Source organism: Excalfactoria chinensis, chromosome 1, assembly GCF_039878825.1.
Source record: "Excalfactoria chinensis isolate bCotChi1 chromosome 1, bCotChi1.hap2, whole genome shotgun sequence".
NCBI lineage: Eukaryota > Metazoa > Chordata > Aves > Galliformes > Phasianidae > Excalfactoria > Excalfactoria chinensis.
This window is the reverse complement of record NC_092825.1, coordinates 60950466-60967190: the sequence shown is the minus strand read 5'-3', so window position 1 is coordinate 60967190 and position 16725 is coordinate 60950466. Positions and strand designations below refer to the sequence as shown.

General features: G+C 35.4%; 1 protein-coding gene across 1 annotated transcript in view; it reads right to left on the bottom strand.

Moving 5' to 3' along the window:
• The window catches only part of PIK3C2G (phosphatidylinositol-4-phosphate 3-kinase catalytic subunit type 2 gamma), a 188359-nt gene that overhangs the window by 54453 nt on the left and 117181 nt on the right, over positions 1–16725 (bottom strand). Inside the window, exon 24 of the mRNA XM_072351379.1 lies at positions 2204–2360. Coding sequence (XP_072207480.1) covers positions 2204–2360 — 157 coding nt within the window. The remainder of the gene's footprint in view (positions 1–2203; positions 2361–16725) is intronic.

The window sequence follows — 16725 nt, the reverse complement described above, 5'->3', positions numbered from 1 at the left end:
CACCAAGGGTGATGTCACACTAGAACAGGTTGCTCAAGGAGGTTGTGGATGCTCCATCCCTGGAGACATTCAAGGCCAGGTTGGATGTGGCTCTGGACAGCCTGGTCTAGTGGCTGGCAACCTTGCTTGTGGCAAGGGGGTTGAAACTAGATGATCATTATGGTCCTTTTCAACCCAGGTTATTCAATGATTCTATGATTCTATGGTCCTATGAAGTGTGGCTAGCAGTGCAAAGGAGGTGATTCTGCCTTTCTGCTTTGCACTGGTGAAACCTCACCTGGAGTACTGCATCCAGACATGGAATCCTCAGTATAGGAGAGGAGCAGACCTGTTGGAGTGCATCCAGAGGAGGGCCACAAAAATGATCCCCCCTGTGAGTACAGACTGAGAGAGCTGGGGCTGTTCAGCCTGGATAAGGCTCTGGGGAGTCTATAGAGGCCTTTCAAGTATCTAAAGTGGGGCTATAAGAAAGAAGGGACAGACCCTTTATCAGGGTCTGTTGTGAGAGGACAAGGGGAAATGGTTTCAAACTAAAACAGGGGAGATTTAGGGTAAGTATAAGGAAAAGTTTTTTTATGATAAGGGTGGTGAGGCTCTGGAACAGGTTGCCCAGATGTGCTGATGACCTGTCCTTGGAGCTCAGAGCAACCTGATCTAGCTATGGGAGTACCTGCAGACTGCAGGGGGGTTTGACATACGATTTTTAAAGGTCCCTTCCATCTCAAACAATTCTATGATTCTATGAATCTGATTCTATGACTATTACTTCTCCTCAAAGATCAGGAAAAACCGAAGAAGATGCAACATGCCCTGAATACAGAGAAAGCTAAGTTTTCTTCAGAAAAAGTTAGCTAGTCATTTCAGAGCTCCTGCTGGGAACATTTTCCTTCTATTATCCCAGAGTAATCTAACAGCAACATATCTGCAGATTGCAGAAGGGACTGACTGCACTGAGGACCAGGAGATGGGTAGATCGTGTAGCTGTATTTGCAGACCGCAGTTTTAGACAATTTGCCTGGAAATGCAAACTGCTGTGGATGAGAGTGAATTGGTGTTCCTGAGTTTTCCTGAGATTTTTTCACCCTAACCTAAGCAGTATTTCCCAGAACTGCTTTCTTCAGTGCTTGCAGCTAATAGGGTTGGGAAGGAGGGTTAAGTGTTTTGGGGCAGTCTCTCCTATTCTGTAGAGGGCAATCACTCATTGTACCTCTGTGTGAGAATCCATGAACAAAACAGAGCAATTATGAAATTCCTGCTGTTTCTCCCTGCTCTGTTGCAGAAACTGGAGATGATAGAACTGTGTTAACAGAGCAAAATGTCGGCTATGCTCTAGACTCATCAAGGATTCCATTCATAACCTCAAATAGAATTCTTCATGCACAAGCCAGTTACCTAGGTTTTGCATTAGATCCTGGTCATAACTTCTGGATTAATATTCTTAGTAAGTATCTAAACAAATATTAATTAATTCAATATTTAATTCTACCTACAAGAGGAGAAAATGATTAAACTTTCATACACAAGTAAATAGCAACATAAAGAAGTTATGGAATCTGATTCAGCACGTGAATCAGTATGAATACTTAAGGAAAAACAAAACAAAACAAAACAAAAAACAAACCAACCCAAAGATCTTAAAGAACTATATAAAGGATTTTAATATCTGTTTTAGAATGGGTCATTCTCTTTCTTTTCTGTATTTGCCATCCTGAAAAGGTAGTATGGAACTGTGCATAAAATCATTCCAGTGGCATCATATATGCTATATATTCTTACATCAGCCAATTAGTAAAATATTTACAGCACTTTGTCTCACTGTAACCATGAACAAGATTAGTAAACAACTGCTTGAATACCTAAACAAACAAACAAACAAACAAACAAACCCTACAGAGCGATATTTCTGAATCTCAAATCTGCACCCAGGTTCTTTCATAGTTTTCTGCTATTTTGTAAAAAAGAATGCATTAGAAGAAGGAAAGGAGGGGGAGAAGAGGAGCCAGGCAGCTTAACTTTTCTTTACTCAGAAATCAGCACATGAAATCGTGTAGTTTCTTTGCTTAGGAAATGCCAGAACTAACATTTTGTGAGAGCAGCTGATACTGCTTCAACTCACAGTGCTACAGGAGGCAGCAGAGAAGTATTAAAAGGGAAGAAGACACCAGAGAAAACTGATTTTTGGTTTCATCCTCAAACATCTTACCATCTCCAGCAGGTTCAAGAGTAACTGGCTGTGTTTCCTGACTATATTATATGCTCGACAACAAAGCTCCACAAACTCTTGAAAACGCTGTGGGTTTTTTCCACCTTCTGTGATGAAATACTCCATCTCTGATGTGAAGATGAAGGGAGCTCGGTCCCTTGAAAAGAGAACAAATACATAAGAAATTACACTTAAAACAGCAAACCATGCAAGGCAGTTAATATTGTAACTCTTTATTCACATTTGTCTTTCACCTCTTCTTTCCTCAGGTGTAGACAGGTCTATTTCTCTGCTTGGTATCCCTGACTAATTAGGGCAGAGATAGGTCACGTAGCAAGAGCTTGCTAGTAAGAAAGACAACAACTTAAAAGTCTGGGGCATGCTTATTTTTCCTTAGGCTTTATATATGTATATTAATTTATTCATTTATTTACACGTTTTTAAGTCTCACTGCTTCAATTTCTTGACTACTTCCTGAAAGCGAATCTGGAAACAGGTTCCCTCCAAGTGTTGAAATTCTTAAAGGTTGTTCTCAGACAGGATGGAATATAAATATCAGCTCCCAACTTGGCAAGAAGTGTATTTTTAAAAAAAGATACAAAGCCACAATCCAAAACCAACAAAAATATATAACATATGATGCTATCTTTAAATACACACCATTCTGAAGGGATGTTTCTGACTTGAGTTACAGCAGAACAAACTCAAATGCATTCTCTTGTTTCCTGTACACTTACTATATATTCACCCTAGAGTAAATGAGGTGCTGAATCTGAAAATGTGTCTTGCCTTTTTTCTTATCACTAGCAATGTTTGTGACTATGGCATACTATTGAAGTAAAAAGCCTATTAGCCAGGCTTCTGCTAACAACCCTATCATTTTATAGTTTCAGAAAGGAATGATATGCTGCATCCTAGCACAGATAAAACTACCGCAGTGATTTGCTCACCACAACTATGTATATAGATGTATAAAGGGCAACGAGGCTCGTGAAGGGCTTGGAGAATCAGCCCTACGAGGAGAGGCTAAGGAAGCTGGGGCTGTTTAGTCTGGGGAAAAGGAGGCTGAGGTGAGACCTTATCGCCCTCTTCCAGTTCCTGAAAGGTTCTTACAGCGAGAGTGGGGCAGGTCTCTTCTCACTAGTGACAAGTGACAGGACGAGGGGAAATGGCCTCAAGTTGCGCCAGGGCAAGTTCAGGTTGGATATTAGGAAGAACTTCTTTACAGAAAGGGTGGTTAGGTACTGGAATAGGCTCCCCAGAGAGGTGGTTGAATCGCCATCCCTGGATGTGTTTAAGAACCGTTTGGATGTGGTACTCAGGGATATGATGTAGCAGAGGTTTGTTGTTGTAGTATTGTTTTGTGGTTGTTTTTTAAGAGATAGGCTACTGGTTAGGCTGCGGTTGGACTTGATGATCTTCAAGGTCTTTTCCAACCTGGGTAATTCTATGATTCTATGGTTCTATGAAAACAGATTAAAGGTCTGTATCCCAAGGAAATATATGCAATGAGCTTGTCCTTAAATCAAAATAAACTTGAGTTAAGGAAATACTGGGTATTTGAATACAGAAACAGAGTTGAAAATGTTTGTTTCTTGCTAAAATGTGAGCTGAGTCTACTCTGCTTAACGGTTCAGAGACAAATAATCTTTCCTAGGAGATTTCCTCATTTTCCTACAAAAATGTTTGCTTTGTATTACTGTAGATAGTTCAGATGCCATGAGATTCTAGTCTGCAGCTGGAAGGGTTGGTTGGAAGAAATGCTCAGGTGACCTTCACTTTCTGGATTTCTTTTTTTTTTTTTTTTTTTTGTTTTGTTTTGTTTTGTTTACATATAAACCAACTTTGAAAACAGACCTCCTAAAATTGTTTTCCATCACAAAGCTGTCTAGCTAATTGTTTGAGATATTACTCCATTTCAGTTCATTAGTATTAAGAAACATGAAGATCCACTATTTTCATTTTTATGTATCCACATTTTTTTGTATATTGTAAGAGGTGATTTCATAGTGTGAGTTATACTCATTAAGACTAGTTTGTGTGGTTTTGTTCTGTAGCTCACAAAGAATTACAAAACTGATTCTATTACTGATTTCAGAGAACATGATTTTCCCAGAACTCCACATTTTCCCAGATGTTTTGAAAACAAATCTCAGTTTCTTATTTATAACCTTTGAGTTAAAATATCCCAAATCAAAACTACTGCTATAAAAGTTCAATAATTGCCTTCAGAATTCATAAGTGATTTTTGCTGTCCAACTGCATCAAGAGACACAATTCCACTATGAAGTCATAGTCTTTTCTGAGCTAGTCTAAGTATCCTGAATTAACCTACTCAAGCTGAAAACAAGACAGTGCAAGCAGAAATTACTTTACTGGAAGAAATATAGTCTTTAACATTTTTGGGTTGGGCTGCAGGCCAACTTCCCAATAATGCAATGACTGCAACATTAGTCAGTTTCCTTTGCATTAATGCTAAAAGATCTATTTGAACACATAACTGATATGTTAGCATTTATATTATTTGCAGATTGATTTTACTTGTGAGATAATTTTAAGCAGTTTTACAACACTACTAATTTCCTTAGTATTAAGACATTAGTTTCTAAGTTTTGTCCTCCTATATTAACCTGTAAAATATGATACAGAAATTTGCTTTCCATATCAGAGTATTTAAGCCTGATTTTGCTCAGGGTCTTGTGATGTAAGAGCTTCTCCCATAACGTAACCCCTGCAATAAGTCAGTCACTGAAGTTCTCTGCATGTCTCTAAGTAAGTTGTCTGCTCAAGATCCACTAGAAGGAACAAAAGAGTCATTTCTCATGATAATATTTAAAAGCAAAGTTGCAGTGGGAAGAGATGCTTACTCACTGAACATTAAGGATTATGAAAATACAATCAACAGGCTGAATGTCTGTATAAAGAGGCAAAATGTTCTTTGCTGTTTTCACAGACTCCTTTGGAATATAAAATTATGAAAAGGAGTACTCTAAAAATTACTCCAGAAAAATTGCAAACAGTCAAGTGCAAGTCACTATCCATTTTGCATAGCAAAATTTGCATCAGCAAACAATAGAGGCTGCTTTACCTTTCATAAGAAAAAAGCAATGGCTGCCCTGGTTTTGCATGAGTAGTCTAATTTATAAACAAATAAACATGCAGATGAACCTCATCCTGGTGTACAGTCTATGTTTCTGTGTTTAACCCATTTCTAACTAACATCCTTCTCTATGATTTATAGCTTACATGGTATTACAGGTGACATTTGCAGATTTGCAAACAACCAAAAGTTTGGTAATAATAACCATGAAATTCATCATTCATTTGGACTATATGTACATACTACTACATAATTTGTTTATATGAAATTGCCTGAAAGATCTAAACATGAAATACTTTATTCCCCAAAACGTACTCAAGATTGCAGCTAAGCCTTATAATACCTTACATCCATAGGAGGCTCAGACTAATGACTCCATACTACAGCCAGTGGGACAATAACGCTTTGGCCTAAAATATGAATCTATAACAATTTTGTATTTTCACAAAGTTAATGAAACGGTTGGCTTATGTTTCAAAAAAAAAAAAAAAAAAAAAAAAAAAAAAAAAGCGAGAGAATTAGTATGACTTGAGGTATACTACAGATGTACAGTGTATAATATCCCCAAGATGACTTAATCAATCATATCTTTCTCTCTTTTCTCCCCCTCCCTCCACTAAAGACCTAGAAAAGATTAATGAGCCCTTTGGTTTTACATAGTAAATCAGTCAAAAGAGGCAACATCTCAATTTACAACAGCCAGATTGCAGGTATAGACATTAAAGAGTTTTAATTTACTACAGCTATGACTAAAGAGTTTACTCAAGTCATTCAGGGAAAAGTAAGGTTAGTTTATGTTTTAGTTGATTTTTTTTTTTTTTTCCTTCAGTACTACTTTCAGAGATTTAAGATTTTCATGGGAATGTGCTTTATGGTTCCTCTGGAGATGAAAAATGTTTGGATAATATGTTATGAGAGAGAGTAAAGAAAGGAAACCTCAAGATCACTTTGAAAAAACAAACTTAGTTTGGGGTGATGGGAAAACTTACTGCGACTTCACTGTAGGCTAGAAATATGTTGTATTCTTAGATCAGCAAGATCATCAGGATTTGTTACAAAACAGTAGATGTCAACCAATTAATGAAGCTCAAAAGATAAACAATGGCTTCAGCATTCCCTACTATGAATCTTATGGTGTATGACATTTAAAAAAGATACACTGACTTCATTTAATATTAAGTAGCAAAAATATATGAGATAATCAATAGCAAATGAGCTATGCTCCAATCCAATCCAAGCTTTCTAGTAGTGCTGTTAACGTTTAAAACACAGTGAAACCATTAGAACAAAACAGATGAGTTTTTTAGATGTAGTTCACATTGTCATCACATAGACTACAGAAAGTGATAAACCATCCAGAACTGTTTACAGTTTAAAAATCAGCTGCTTAGCAGCACGTACCAAATATATTCCCCATCTACTTTAAAACTTCATAGGCTGAATCAAGAGTGATTTACAATATTCAGCACAACTATGTGGAATTTTGATGTATATATTAAAACAGGAGTTTTTAGGGAATGTTTGAATGCTGACATCTTCTGCTCTGCAGCAAAAGCTGAAAACTTATGGAAGAAAACACACACACAGTGAATAAGACTGCTTATTTCTCTAAGCTAAATGAAAATGCTTAATCACAGTAGTTGTATACTTACATACATGTGTGTATATATATATATATGTATATATTTGTAAACATGGAAAAAAAAAGGAGCAAAAATTGTCCCTTGTATATATTGCAGAATGAGAAAGTAAACAACTGCATGGTACAATTTATCTTCAGCAAGCTTCAGCAAGCATATAGAGAGTCACAAAAAATATGCCTAGAAGGGTGACCATAAGAGATACTTGATCTTCCTGCTTACCAGGACAAGATCAACCATAAACATGCTTCTGAGATGCTTGTTTATCTTATTCTCAAAAACAGAGTTCTTCTACAATCTCCCTATCAGATTTCTGTTCCAGTATTTCCCTCAAAGAACTTTTTTCTTAATGTCAAGTATAACCTTTCTGCACTTTAATCCCATTAATTCTTGCTCTTTCCTAAGGGAACATGAAGTTCCTGTCTTCTTAACAGCAGCCTCTAATGTATTCACAGATTTTTATTATGCCCGTCTCCAATCTTCTGTAGAGAATTGTTTCAATCTTTTCTCATATGTTTTGTTTTCCATTTGTCTGGTAATTTTAATTACCTTTGTCTGGACTCCTTGTAATTGGAACATATCATTTTGAAAGTAAAATGTTGAAAGTATTCCAGTTTCACCAGTATCACATGAAGCAATATGATTAATTCACATTTCATGCTTTACAATTCAATATTCTATCATCAATTCTTATTTAACTTTGTATATCTCTAAGATACATTTCTGAAAAACTATCACTGCTAACTAACTTTCATCATGGTCAGAAGATCTTCTATAGGTCAACAGTCTTATTCTCTATCACAGCATACTAGTTAATAAAGAAAATACTGCAAGATGTCAATCACCTCATAAACTCTATAGAATAATAGAATCATAGAATGGCCTGGGTTGAAAAGGATCACAATGATCATGTAGTTTCAATCCCCTTGCCATAGGCAGGGTTGCCAACCACTAGACCAGGCTGCCCAGAGCCACATCCAGTGTGGCCTTGAATGCCTCCAGGGATGGGGCATCCACAGCCTCCTTGAGCAACCTGTTCCAGTGCATCACCACCCTCTGTGTGAAAATTTTTCTCCTAATTTCTAACCTAACCTCCTCTGTCTCAGTTTAAAGCCATTCCCCCTTGTCCTTGCACTGTCCACCCTTATTAACAGCCGCTGCCCCTCCTGTTTATATTCTCCCTTCAAGTACTGAAAAGCCACAATGACGTCTCCCCAGAGCATTTTCTTCTCCAAGATAAACAATCCCAGTTCTCTCAACCTTTCCTCATAGAAGAGGTGCTCCTGCCCTCTGATCATCATAGTTGTCCTCCTCTGGACTCCTTCTAAGAGCTCTGTGTCATTTTTGTACTGGGGCTCCAGACCTGGATGCAGTAGGTGGCATGTTACTTGGTATGTGTGGTGTACTATGGTATGTTACTTGGTGTATCCTCCCATCTTCACAATGAAACACAGGCAGATAGTTTCCCCAAATGATTGTTAAAGCAGTTCTGCACTTTTAATAAAATATAAACACTTTGGTTGATGGGCATGACAGCAGTTCTCCCACTGACTTCAGTTATGGTTATCGTAGTATCATTGGCTTCTATTGGTAATCTATGTTCAGATTTGTTTAGAAAACTTCTAGTTGCTATTTATTTTACTGAAGAAATATAGCAAGCTGTTCCACAGATAGGTGTCTGCTCCTGAAAAGAGTAAAAAAAAAAAACACCTCTTGCTGAGACTTTATTTCTCTGATCATCAAAAACTGACTTATAACATCCACGTCTAAACAAAATAACAGTCTAAATTTTAATTGTCAAAGTAATTACAGTGCTTTAGCATGGAATAGAAGAGATAAGTGAATTAGCAAGTTTTAAACAGTTCTACACTTGTTCCCTTCAACAAACAAACAAACAAACAAAAACCCCACATCACCACCACAAAAAGAAAAAAAAAAAAGAAAAAAGAAAAAAAAAAACAACAACAAAAATCACCACAAATCAATAAAACAGAATGCATTTTTTCCTGAGAGATTTACCCTGAATTTAGTTTTTTATAGCTTATATTTCCTGTAACAAACAGACAGAGACTCACTTGGCTCAACAGGGACCTCATGACTAAGCTTCAAGACCAAAAGATATAGGAAGTGGAAGCAAGGAACAAAATACATAAACTCTACCTGGGCATGCAGAAATGGTGTTAGGAAAACCAAAGCTCAACTAGAATTAAAACTGACAGCGAACATGAAGGGAAAGAAAAACAACTGATACGTCAGTAGCAAATTAATGATCAGACTGAGGGAAGTAAGCTTGTTTACCTATGGAAAGAGAAGGCTTTCAGGAGACCAAACAGCAATATTTTAATGTCTGTAGGAGGCTATGAAAATAATGGAGCCAGGAAAGAATAAGGGACAAAGGTCTAAAATTGAAACAGCTGAGGTTCTGACTGACCATAATGGAAAGAAAGAACTTCTCATTATGAGGATAATTAAATAGTGAAGCAGGATGTCCAGAGAGATTGTCCTGGGAGGTTTTCAGGATTCAACTGGATAAGACCATAGGTAAACAGGACTGAATTCAGTATCAAAGCATTCTTAGTTCAGGTAAACTACATGTATATAATATTTTTTACCATTCGTCAACCAAATGACTAGAAATCTATAACTGACAAGGAAGTTTTAACTCTATTTTCTGCTATTTCTACTACTGTTCAAGATATTTCCTGGATTAAAAGTTCTACTTGCAAATTTGTAACCTCCCTTCTGAGTATAGTTTCACTCATCTCACTGTTATATGATTATCTACTTTCAGAGGAAGAAATATTGATATGGAAGGAATCTCCTGCGATTCTTAGGCAACTGAGGACACCATGACCTTATTTATTCATTACATTTCTTCTTAATATCAACTTTGCTATTATATTTATTTTTGATTATTAGAATCTAGATGTGAGCTTCCCAGTAAAATCACTATATTATACATACCTACAGTTTTGATGAGTTGTAATTATAAGACTTTGCACGTTGAACTGGCCTATTCTAGAAGATTTATCTGTGCCCGTAAGTAATTGAATTGGTTACATGGAGATTAAATCATGCTTAACTGATGTGGTAGAAAACAAGCTGTAATCCTTGCTTAAGGTAAGGGCTCTGATTTATCATTCTGTTAACATCCATTTTCCCCATCTAATCTGAGACATGGTGACTGTGCCCCTATGCCTGTCCAAAGTGCAAAGAATGTCACTCAACTAAGATGTCTTTCACAGTGGGCCAAGTGAAGTTACTGAAATGGAAATTTGAGTACATCTGTTCCCATAGGATTACTATGCAAAGTTTCAGTATAGGTAAGACAAATACAGACAGCTAAGGTTAGACATAGTCACAGTTCTCAATGTAGACCTAACATTTGCTGCGTGTATCGCCACCAGGGACTCATTTAGAACCTTACCTTGTAACAAGAAAACTGGCAAAAAGACTCATGATGGGAAAGCAGAAACTAGTTTGGGTCATCTGTTGCTGGTTTTCACACTGACTGCATTTTCCCAGTCTCCACTGTGATCACTAGTTATTCTGAAATTTGACCACAGAATTTATTCATGCACATCAGAATTTCAACCTTGTACAGTCAGATACTTTGGAAGAACCCCAAAATAGATTCTCCCTACAAGATGTATTCAAAGAACAAACATGTCCTGGCTGCAACCCTTCATCTCTTATGGACTAATTTAAAAGCACTACTGTGTCCAAGACTACTGTGTCCAGGCACATTCTGGGGCTTCAAGCCAGGGTCCTTATTTTGAGAGACACATATGAAGCAGCTTGTACTCCAAGTCACTAGCAACCAGACTGCATAACAAGGTATTTTTAAGTCCTTTATTTACTTTACATTCAGTACCAGTATTAGAAAATGTTTAGTTCAGCTTTCCTGATGCCTTTATATCACTTTCTATGATTATCACATTTTCCAAACTTGTTAGGAATTTATTACTAACTATATGGATAATATAGATGAGAGTTAATTCACAAGGAGGTTGTAACAATTCCTCTGGTTAATGGAGATTGCTGCCCAACTTCTTTTTGTGTTCTGACTGCTTCTTATCAGTGAAAAATAAATAAATAAATAAATAAAAATAAAAAAAATAAGGGGGGGAGGGAAGGGATTTCAAATCTCAAGACCTGAAAGATACCTGAAAACAAATGGGTTTATATCTCACACTGACTAATTAATCAGCTAACAGGTCTTTTCTGTATGAGATGACTATTTAGGAAAGATAGTAGTAGATGTCTTATGGAGTTTTGTATTCCTAAAACAGAAGAATAAATCAGTGATGAAGAAGCTGAAATTTCTTAGAGCAGGGGATGAAATCCTACATGAATTAAATATGTCAGTATGCTTTCCACTTAAGGACGAAGGACAAAGAGGTAATATGCAGAACAAGCAGAAATAGATACCACGACCAAGCTACAGAGATTAATTTAAAAGTGCTTGATATACACAGACTGTGTGCGAGAGCAGCTCTCTCTGAATATAAATAGGTATGTAAAATGCTTTTGGAGAAACAGATGCTACAATAAAATGGTTCTGAGAGAGGAGGAAAGAGGAAATGTCTCTGTAAAGAGCTATATTTTGGAAAGAATAACAAATAAAATCATATAATCAAAGTGAACATCACGTTTTTTTCTCTTTTATTTCTGTTTTATTGTTAAACTTCCTGTTTAGAGTCATGATTTAAAGAAATTAACGTAGTAGCCGAGAAAAAAAAGAGGAGGAAAGGGAGAATGAAATCTCTAAAACAGGAAGTTGATAGAGAGTCACTGAAATAACTTGTGTGATAAGTCTTGAAAAGTAAAAGGAATTCCACTGGTGGTTCTGAAGGCATCAAATAGTTTATCTAGTCGAAATAATTATTGCCAAGAATACATGATATCTCCTCCAGGAAAGCACCTATTCCTAAAGATTAGAAAGTAGCTAATGCTGTGACTCAGCAGAATGAAAAGCCAGGATGGACCCTGGGAGTAATGACAGATGGGAACTGGGTTCCAGGGAACTCAACAGAGCAGAACAGTGTACTCAGATGAACAGAACTGGACAGGGTCAAATCAGTACAGGGCTAGCATGGGAAAAACAAACAAACAAACATGCCCTCCTAAAAGTCTTTTCAAAGTCTTGGTACTTTGAAAAAGATGACAAATTGAATAGAGAATACTAAGTGGACGGGGAATATAATTTACTCATAAAGGTTTAACTGAATGCTTTCCACAAGAGGCTATTATTGAAAATAAACACACACTATTCAGGACTGACAATTAGAGAAAGCAGCAAAACAGCAACAATAAATGCCACTGTTCAAAGTAGACAAGGAGAACAGCAATGCATCCAAACCTCAGGACTGCAAAATCTACTGTTAGGTCTTGATTTGTGCTGGTGGTGTTTAACTTACGGCAATTAGAAGTGCTTAACTTCAGAAGCGGACTTCTTTCCTCATAAATTAAAACCTCTTTAGGCCTTTTCACCTTTCAGGTGATACCACTTCAACTTTATGTCTTTCATGCATATTTCACCGTTTGGTCTTTATGCGAAGACTTATGTATATGACTAAATTTAAACACCAATATAATCTTATTAAGACCACTGGGGATACTAATGCTTTAAGTCATGAAAGTGAAATTAAATCTTTCCATGATTTCTCTGAGAGATTTTTGAAGGGTAACATAGAGGAAGTGCTGAAAGTGGATACTGCCTTTTATACTTCACATAAACTACTAACTCCAGATTGATTTGATCATACTGGAAAAATAAATATAACCTGCAGAAAATAAAATATTAAGCAGGAACACTGAAACATTTATAATTATTTTTTTATTTTTTTATTTTTTTTATTTTTTATTTTATTTTTTTTTCAGCAAGCAAAACAGGCCAGCCCAAAGGAAGAGTCTGACTATTAATCAATTTATTTTTCAACTTTTATTTTCACACTCAAGGCTTTTCCTTTAAGGAGTAACACTTAAATACATATAGATATTATAGATATATTTATAAATATATAACATAATATAATATATAATAAAATTTATTATATAAATATTAAATTATAATTTATATAATAAATTATATATAATTAAATATATATATTTCAAATGCTTATCTTCCTTCTTCCATTCTTTTTCTAAAAATAGAGATACAGTTGTTGGATTTTTTGTTTGTTTGTATGTTTGCTTTTCCTCTGAATGGATTCCAACTTTGATATTTTAGAAATAAATTACTTTAAAAAATGCATTTCTTCAAATAAACTATTCGACAAAATCTAAAATCAATTTTATTAACACTAAAAATGAAACATGTTACTTATTAAATAAGAAGAGATAATTTTCTATATGCTCAGACTTTCTTAAGTGCTTTTCGGTATAGGAAATTTACTGATGTAAGAAAAAAGTGTGGGAAACATCATTTTCCCATATTTTTGAAACTTCCTTCAAAAAACCCAGTGGAATAGTTAGACTGCCTCCAGTAATTAACTTTGCAGAAGAAAACCAACTTAGCAGATGTAACTTCTGGGAAAACCCTGCCAACATGAAGGATTAGTTTGGCAAAAAGATAAGTGTCTCTGTGATTCAGATCAGGGAAAACAAAGATCTGTGATTGATTATTTGAAAAAAAAAACAACAACCAGACCCAAGTTACCACAGTGTGAATATATAGCATGCATATAGCATGAGCTATACCACTATCTTGCCATCAGCTTTCACACTACATATCATTGACTAAAAAAATATAGCAGTTCTGGAAGTGACTGGTAGGGGAAAGGATGAGACTGGTAAAGATTGGACTAGTTCAGTTATTACAGAATTCAAATAAATATCTTGCCAATTAAAATATCACCAATTAAAAAACTGTTAAAAAGAAGTGGCCAGCACTGAAAAGAAAAAAAAATAAATAAATCAAAGAAAGCATACCAAGTACAGCCATGATCCTGACACCTTTTTCCATGCCATTTGATGACTGCCTTACTTCCATATGATTACCTGGATAATAGTACACCTGCTTCACTCAGAGCGGGTCTTAGAAGGTGATTGCCATGGAATAGCCAGTAGTGAAGGAATAGGACAGTTAAACTGAATTATTGAAGTTTCTTCATGCAGTTTAGAGTGAATCTGAACAATTCAGTACTTTAGGTTAATATGGGGTCAAATGCAGTGGCTGGATTAGAATAGTGGAATTTTATTAGCACTAACAAAATGTGTTGTTTAGTATGATTTAAAAAATAAATGAAATCTCATTTTCAGAAGGAAAGATTTCTGGTGGGAATTTGGGAATAGCTCCTCTGCCAAGCTCTCTCATGATGCTTTCGGTTAGATATGTCTCCCTTCAACACTCTTGCAAAATATTAGCTCCATGACCCATGTAAAAATAGGTTGTTATTACTGTTTAATATATTTGTCTCTGGGATGGTACAGGGAACTAGAAAAGACAAAATAATCCTGATTAGTCTTCCCTCTGAAAACAGTAAGTGCTGAACCACTGTCTTCTGCCTTGGACTCAAAACTGGGCAGGTTTATTGGATACTTTTTAATAATGAGGGGAAGAAATTTTAAAATTCACTAAACTCTTGCAAGGATGTAATGCAATCATGAATGCAAAAATGAGCATGACTGAAAGAATTATATGATCTCCAAAGGATACTCTGAAGACTCACATTGGATTTCACAGAATGAACCACAGCCCATGCATGACAGTGTGGGATTCTCAAAGCTACTGTGCTTTACTGTACTTCATTTACATTAGAGTTAATGCTCCATATTAGGAATGCTGGAGAAGACCTATTCTAAGGAATGTTTATGAGAAATAAGATTTTGTTACTGTCAAAAAGAACTCACTGAAAACAGATTGGGTAACTTTTGCAAGAAAGAGATCTTCCTAAATTTCAAAAGGAGTGTCCATTTTCTATCATTATAGTAAACTACACAAATGTATTTGTTTGCATAGCTTTTTGTTGTTGCCTTTATTTAATTTGTTTAGGGATTTGCATTAGACACTTCATTCTTTAAAGCTACCTGCAGAACTTTACAAGTGTGTATACAGCATCTACTTTATAAAAAGAAACAAAAAACCCAAGGGTCAACACAAATAATCCCAAATATCTGAAATTATTTTGTTACTGTTTAATCAATATTATTTTAGAAGCATAAAATGATTTGATAGTGCGAAGAATTCTAATAAAAATTTAATACAGTGAAGTGTTAAAAGTAGAGACTAAAACTACCTCAGGACTTGCCTTGTGGGAATGGATGGATAGAAACAGCATTGAACATTTTAAACCGAGTGAGCCTGAAATTTATGGGAAATAGAAATGTCATATGCCTGTTTCTGTGTTACAAATAATATGTTACATTTCTTGAAGGTGCATTCAGCTCATGAGAACCATAGTTATTAATCTCATACCTACTCAGCTGCGTGCAGGTTTAGGGAAGACTCATGATGTTCACAACCTACAGAAAGTATGAGCCTTTGTTTTACTGAGGAATCATGAGGGAATTAAGTAGAGGTCCTAAAATGTCAGTTATCATTTTATTTTATGGCATAAAAGCAATATACTGCATAGATAAAATGGAAAAAAAGGCTACTGTTTATAGATGTTACTACAATATAAGTCATATTTATAGTCTTATTTACACAGTGTCTTTAGACTGAATTGTAAAACAATAAAATCAAAATCTACTTTTATTATTGCTATTACATAATTTATGCTTAAATGTGATTGCTGTGTATCTGCTTATATTTTGTTGGTCCTGCCCTTCAGTCCCCTCAATAATTATTTGCTCATGGGAAAATACTACTGAAGAAAATTTCTGATGTGCTCTAAAAGAAGGTTTGCTTGAGTGAGGGATGCAACATTTAACCGAGTATCTTTTTTTTATAGCTCTGTACTGTTTTATTATTTCTCTAGCAAGTAAATAGGATTAAAAGAACATATCTTGAATGACTGATGATAATTCTAAGCACTGCAGCTAAATCTTTTGACTGTTTAGTTCAGGCCTTACTTATTAGCCTCATATCAATATTCCCACAGTAATTTCTGTCTCACACACAGAGATAGTGTAAAATAGACAAAGGCAAGCTTAAAAAGAGAAAGAAGAGAAGAGAAGAGAAGAGAAGAGAAGAGAAGAGAAGAGAAGAGAAGAGAAGAGAAGAGAAGAGAAGAGAAGAGAAGAGAAGAGAAGAGAAGAGAAGAGAAGAGAAGAGAAGAGAAAAGAAAAGAAAAGAAAAGAAAAGAAAAGAAAAGAAAAGAAAAGAAAAGAAAAGAAAAGAAAAGAAAAGAAAAGAAAAGAAAAGAAAAGAAAAGAAAAGAAAAGAAAAGAAGAAAAGAAAAGAATGATTAACTGAAACTATTAATTCAAGTACTAGTTCTGGAAACTTTTAAGAAACATGGAGAAAAGTAATTCTCTGCATGTATCTTGTCATTATTAACTATCATTCATCCATTTCCTATTTAACAGTTTCTTCACGTACTGTACAAACTAGAATGATCCTACCTATTTTTTAAAAATATTATTTATTATTTTATTAATCCCCCTATAGCATGTCCACAGCAGGAACTAGAATACATGATCACACTCTTTTGTTTATACTTATCATCATATAGGCATCAGAGATAGATACAAAAAGAAAAGTCACAGTTCGGTCTAAGTAAAACAACATAATTGCAAAATAGAACCTGACCTTCAGAATCTTTGAAAGATGGTGAAAAGATTGCAGTTTCACCTACAGAGACATAATGCAATCACTTTTCATGTCTAATTGGAAA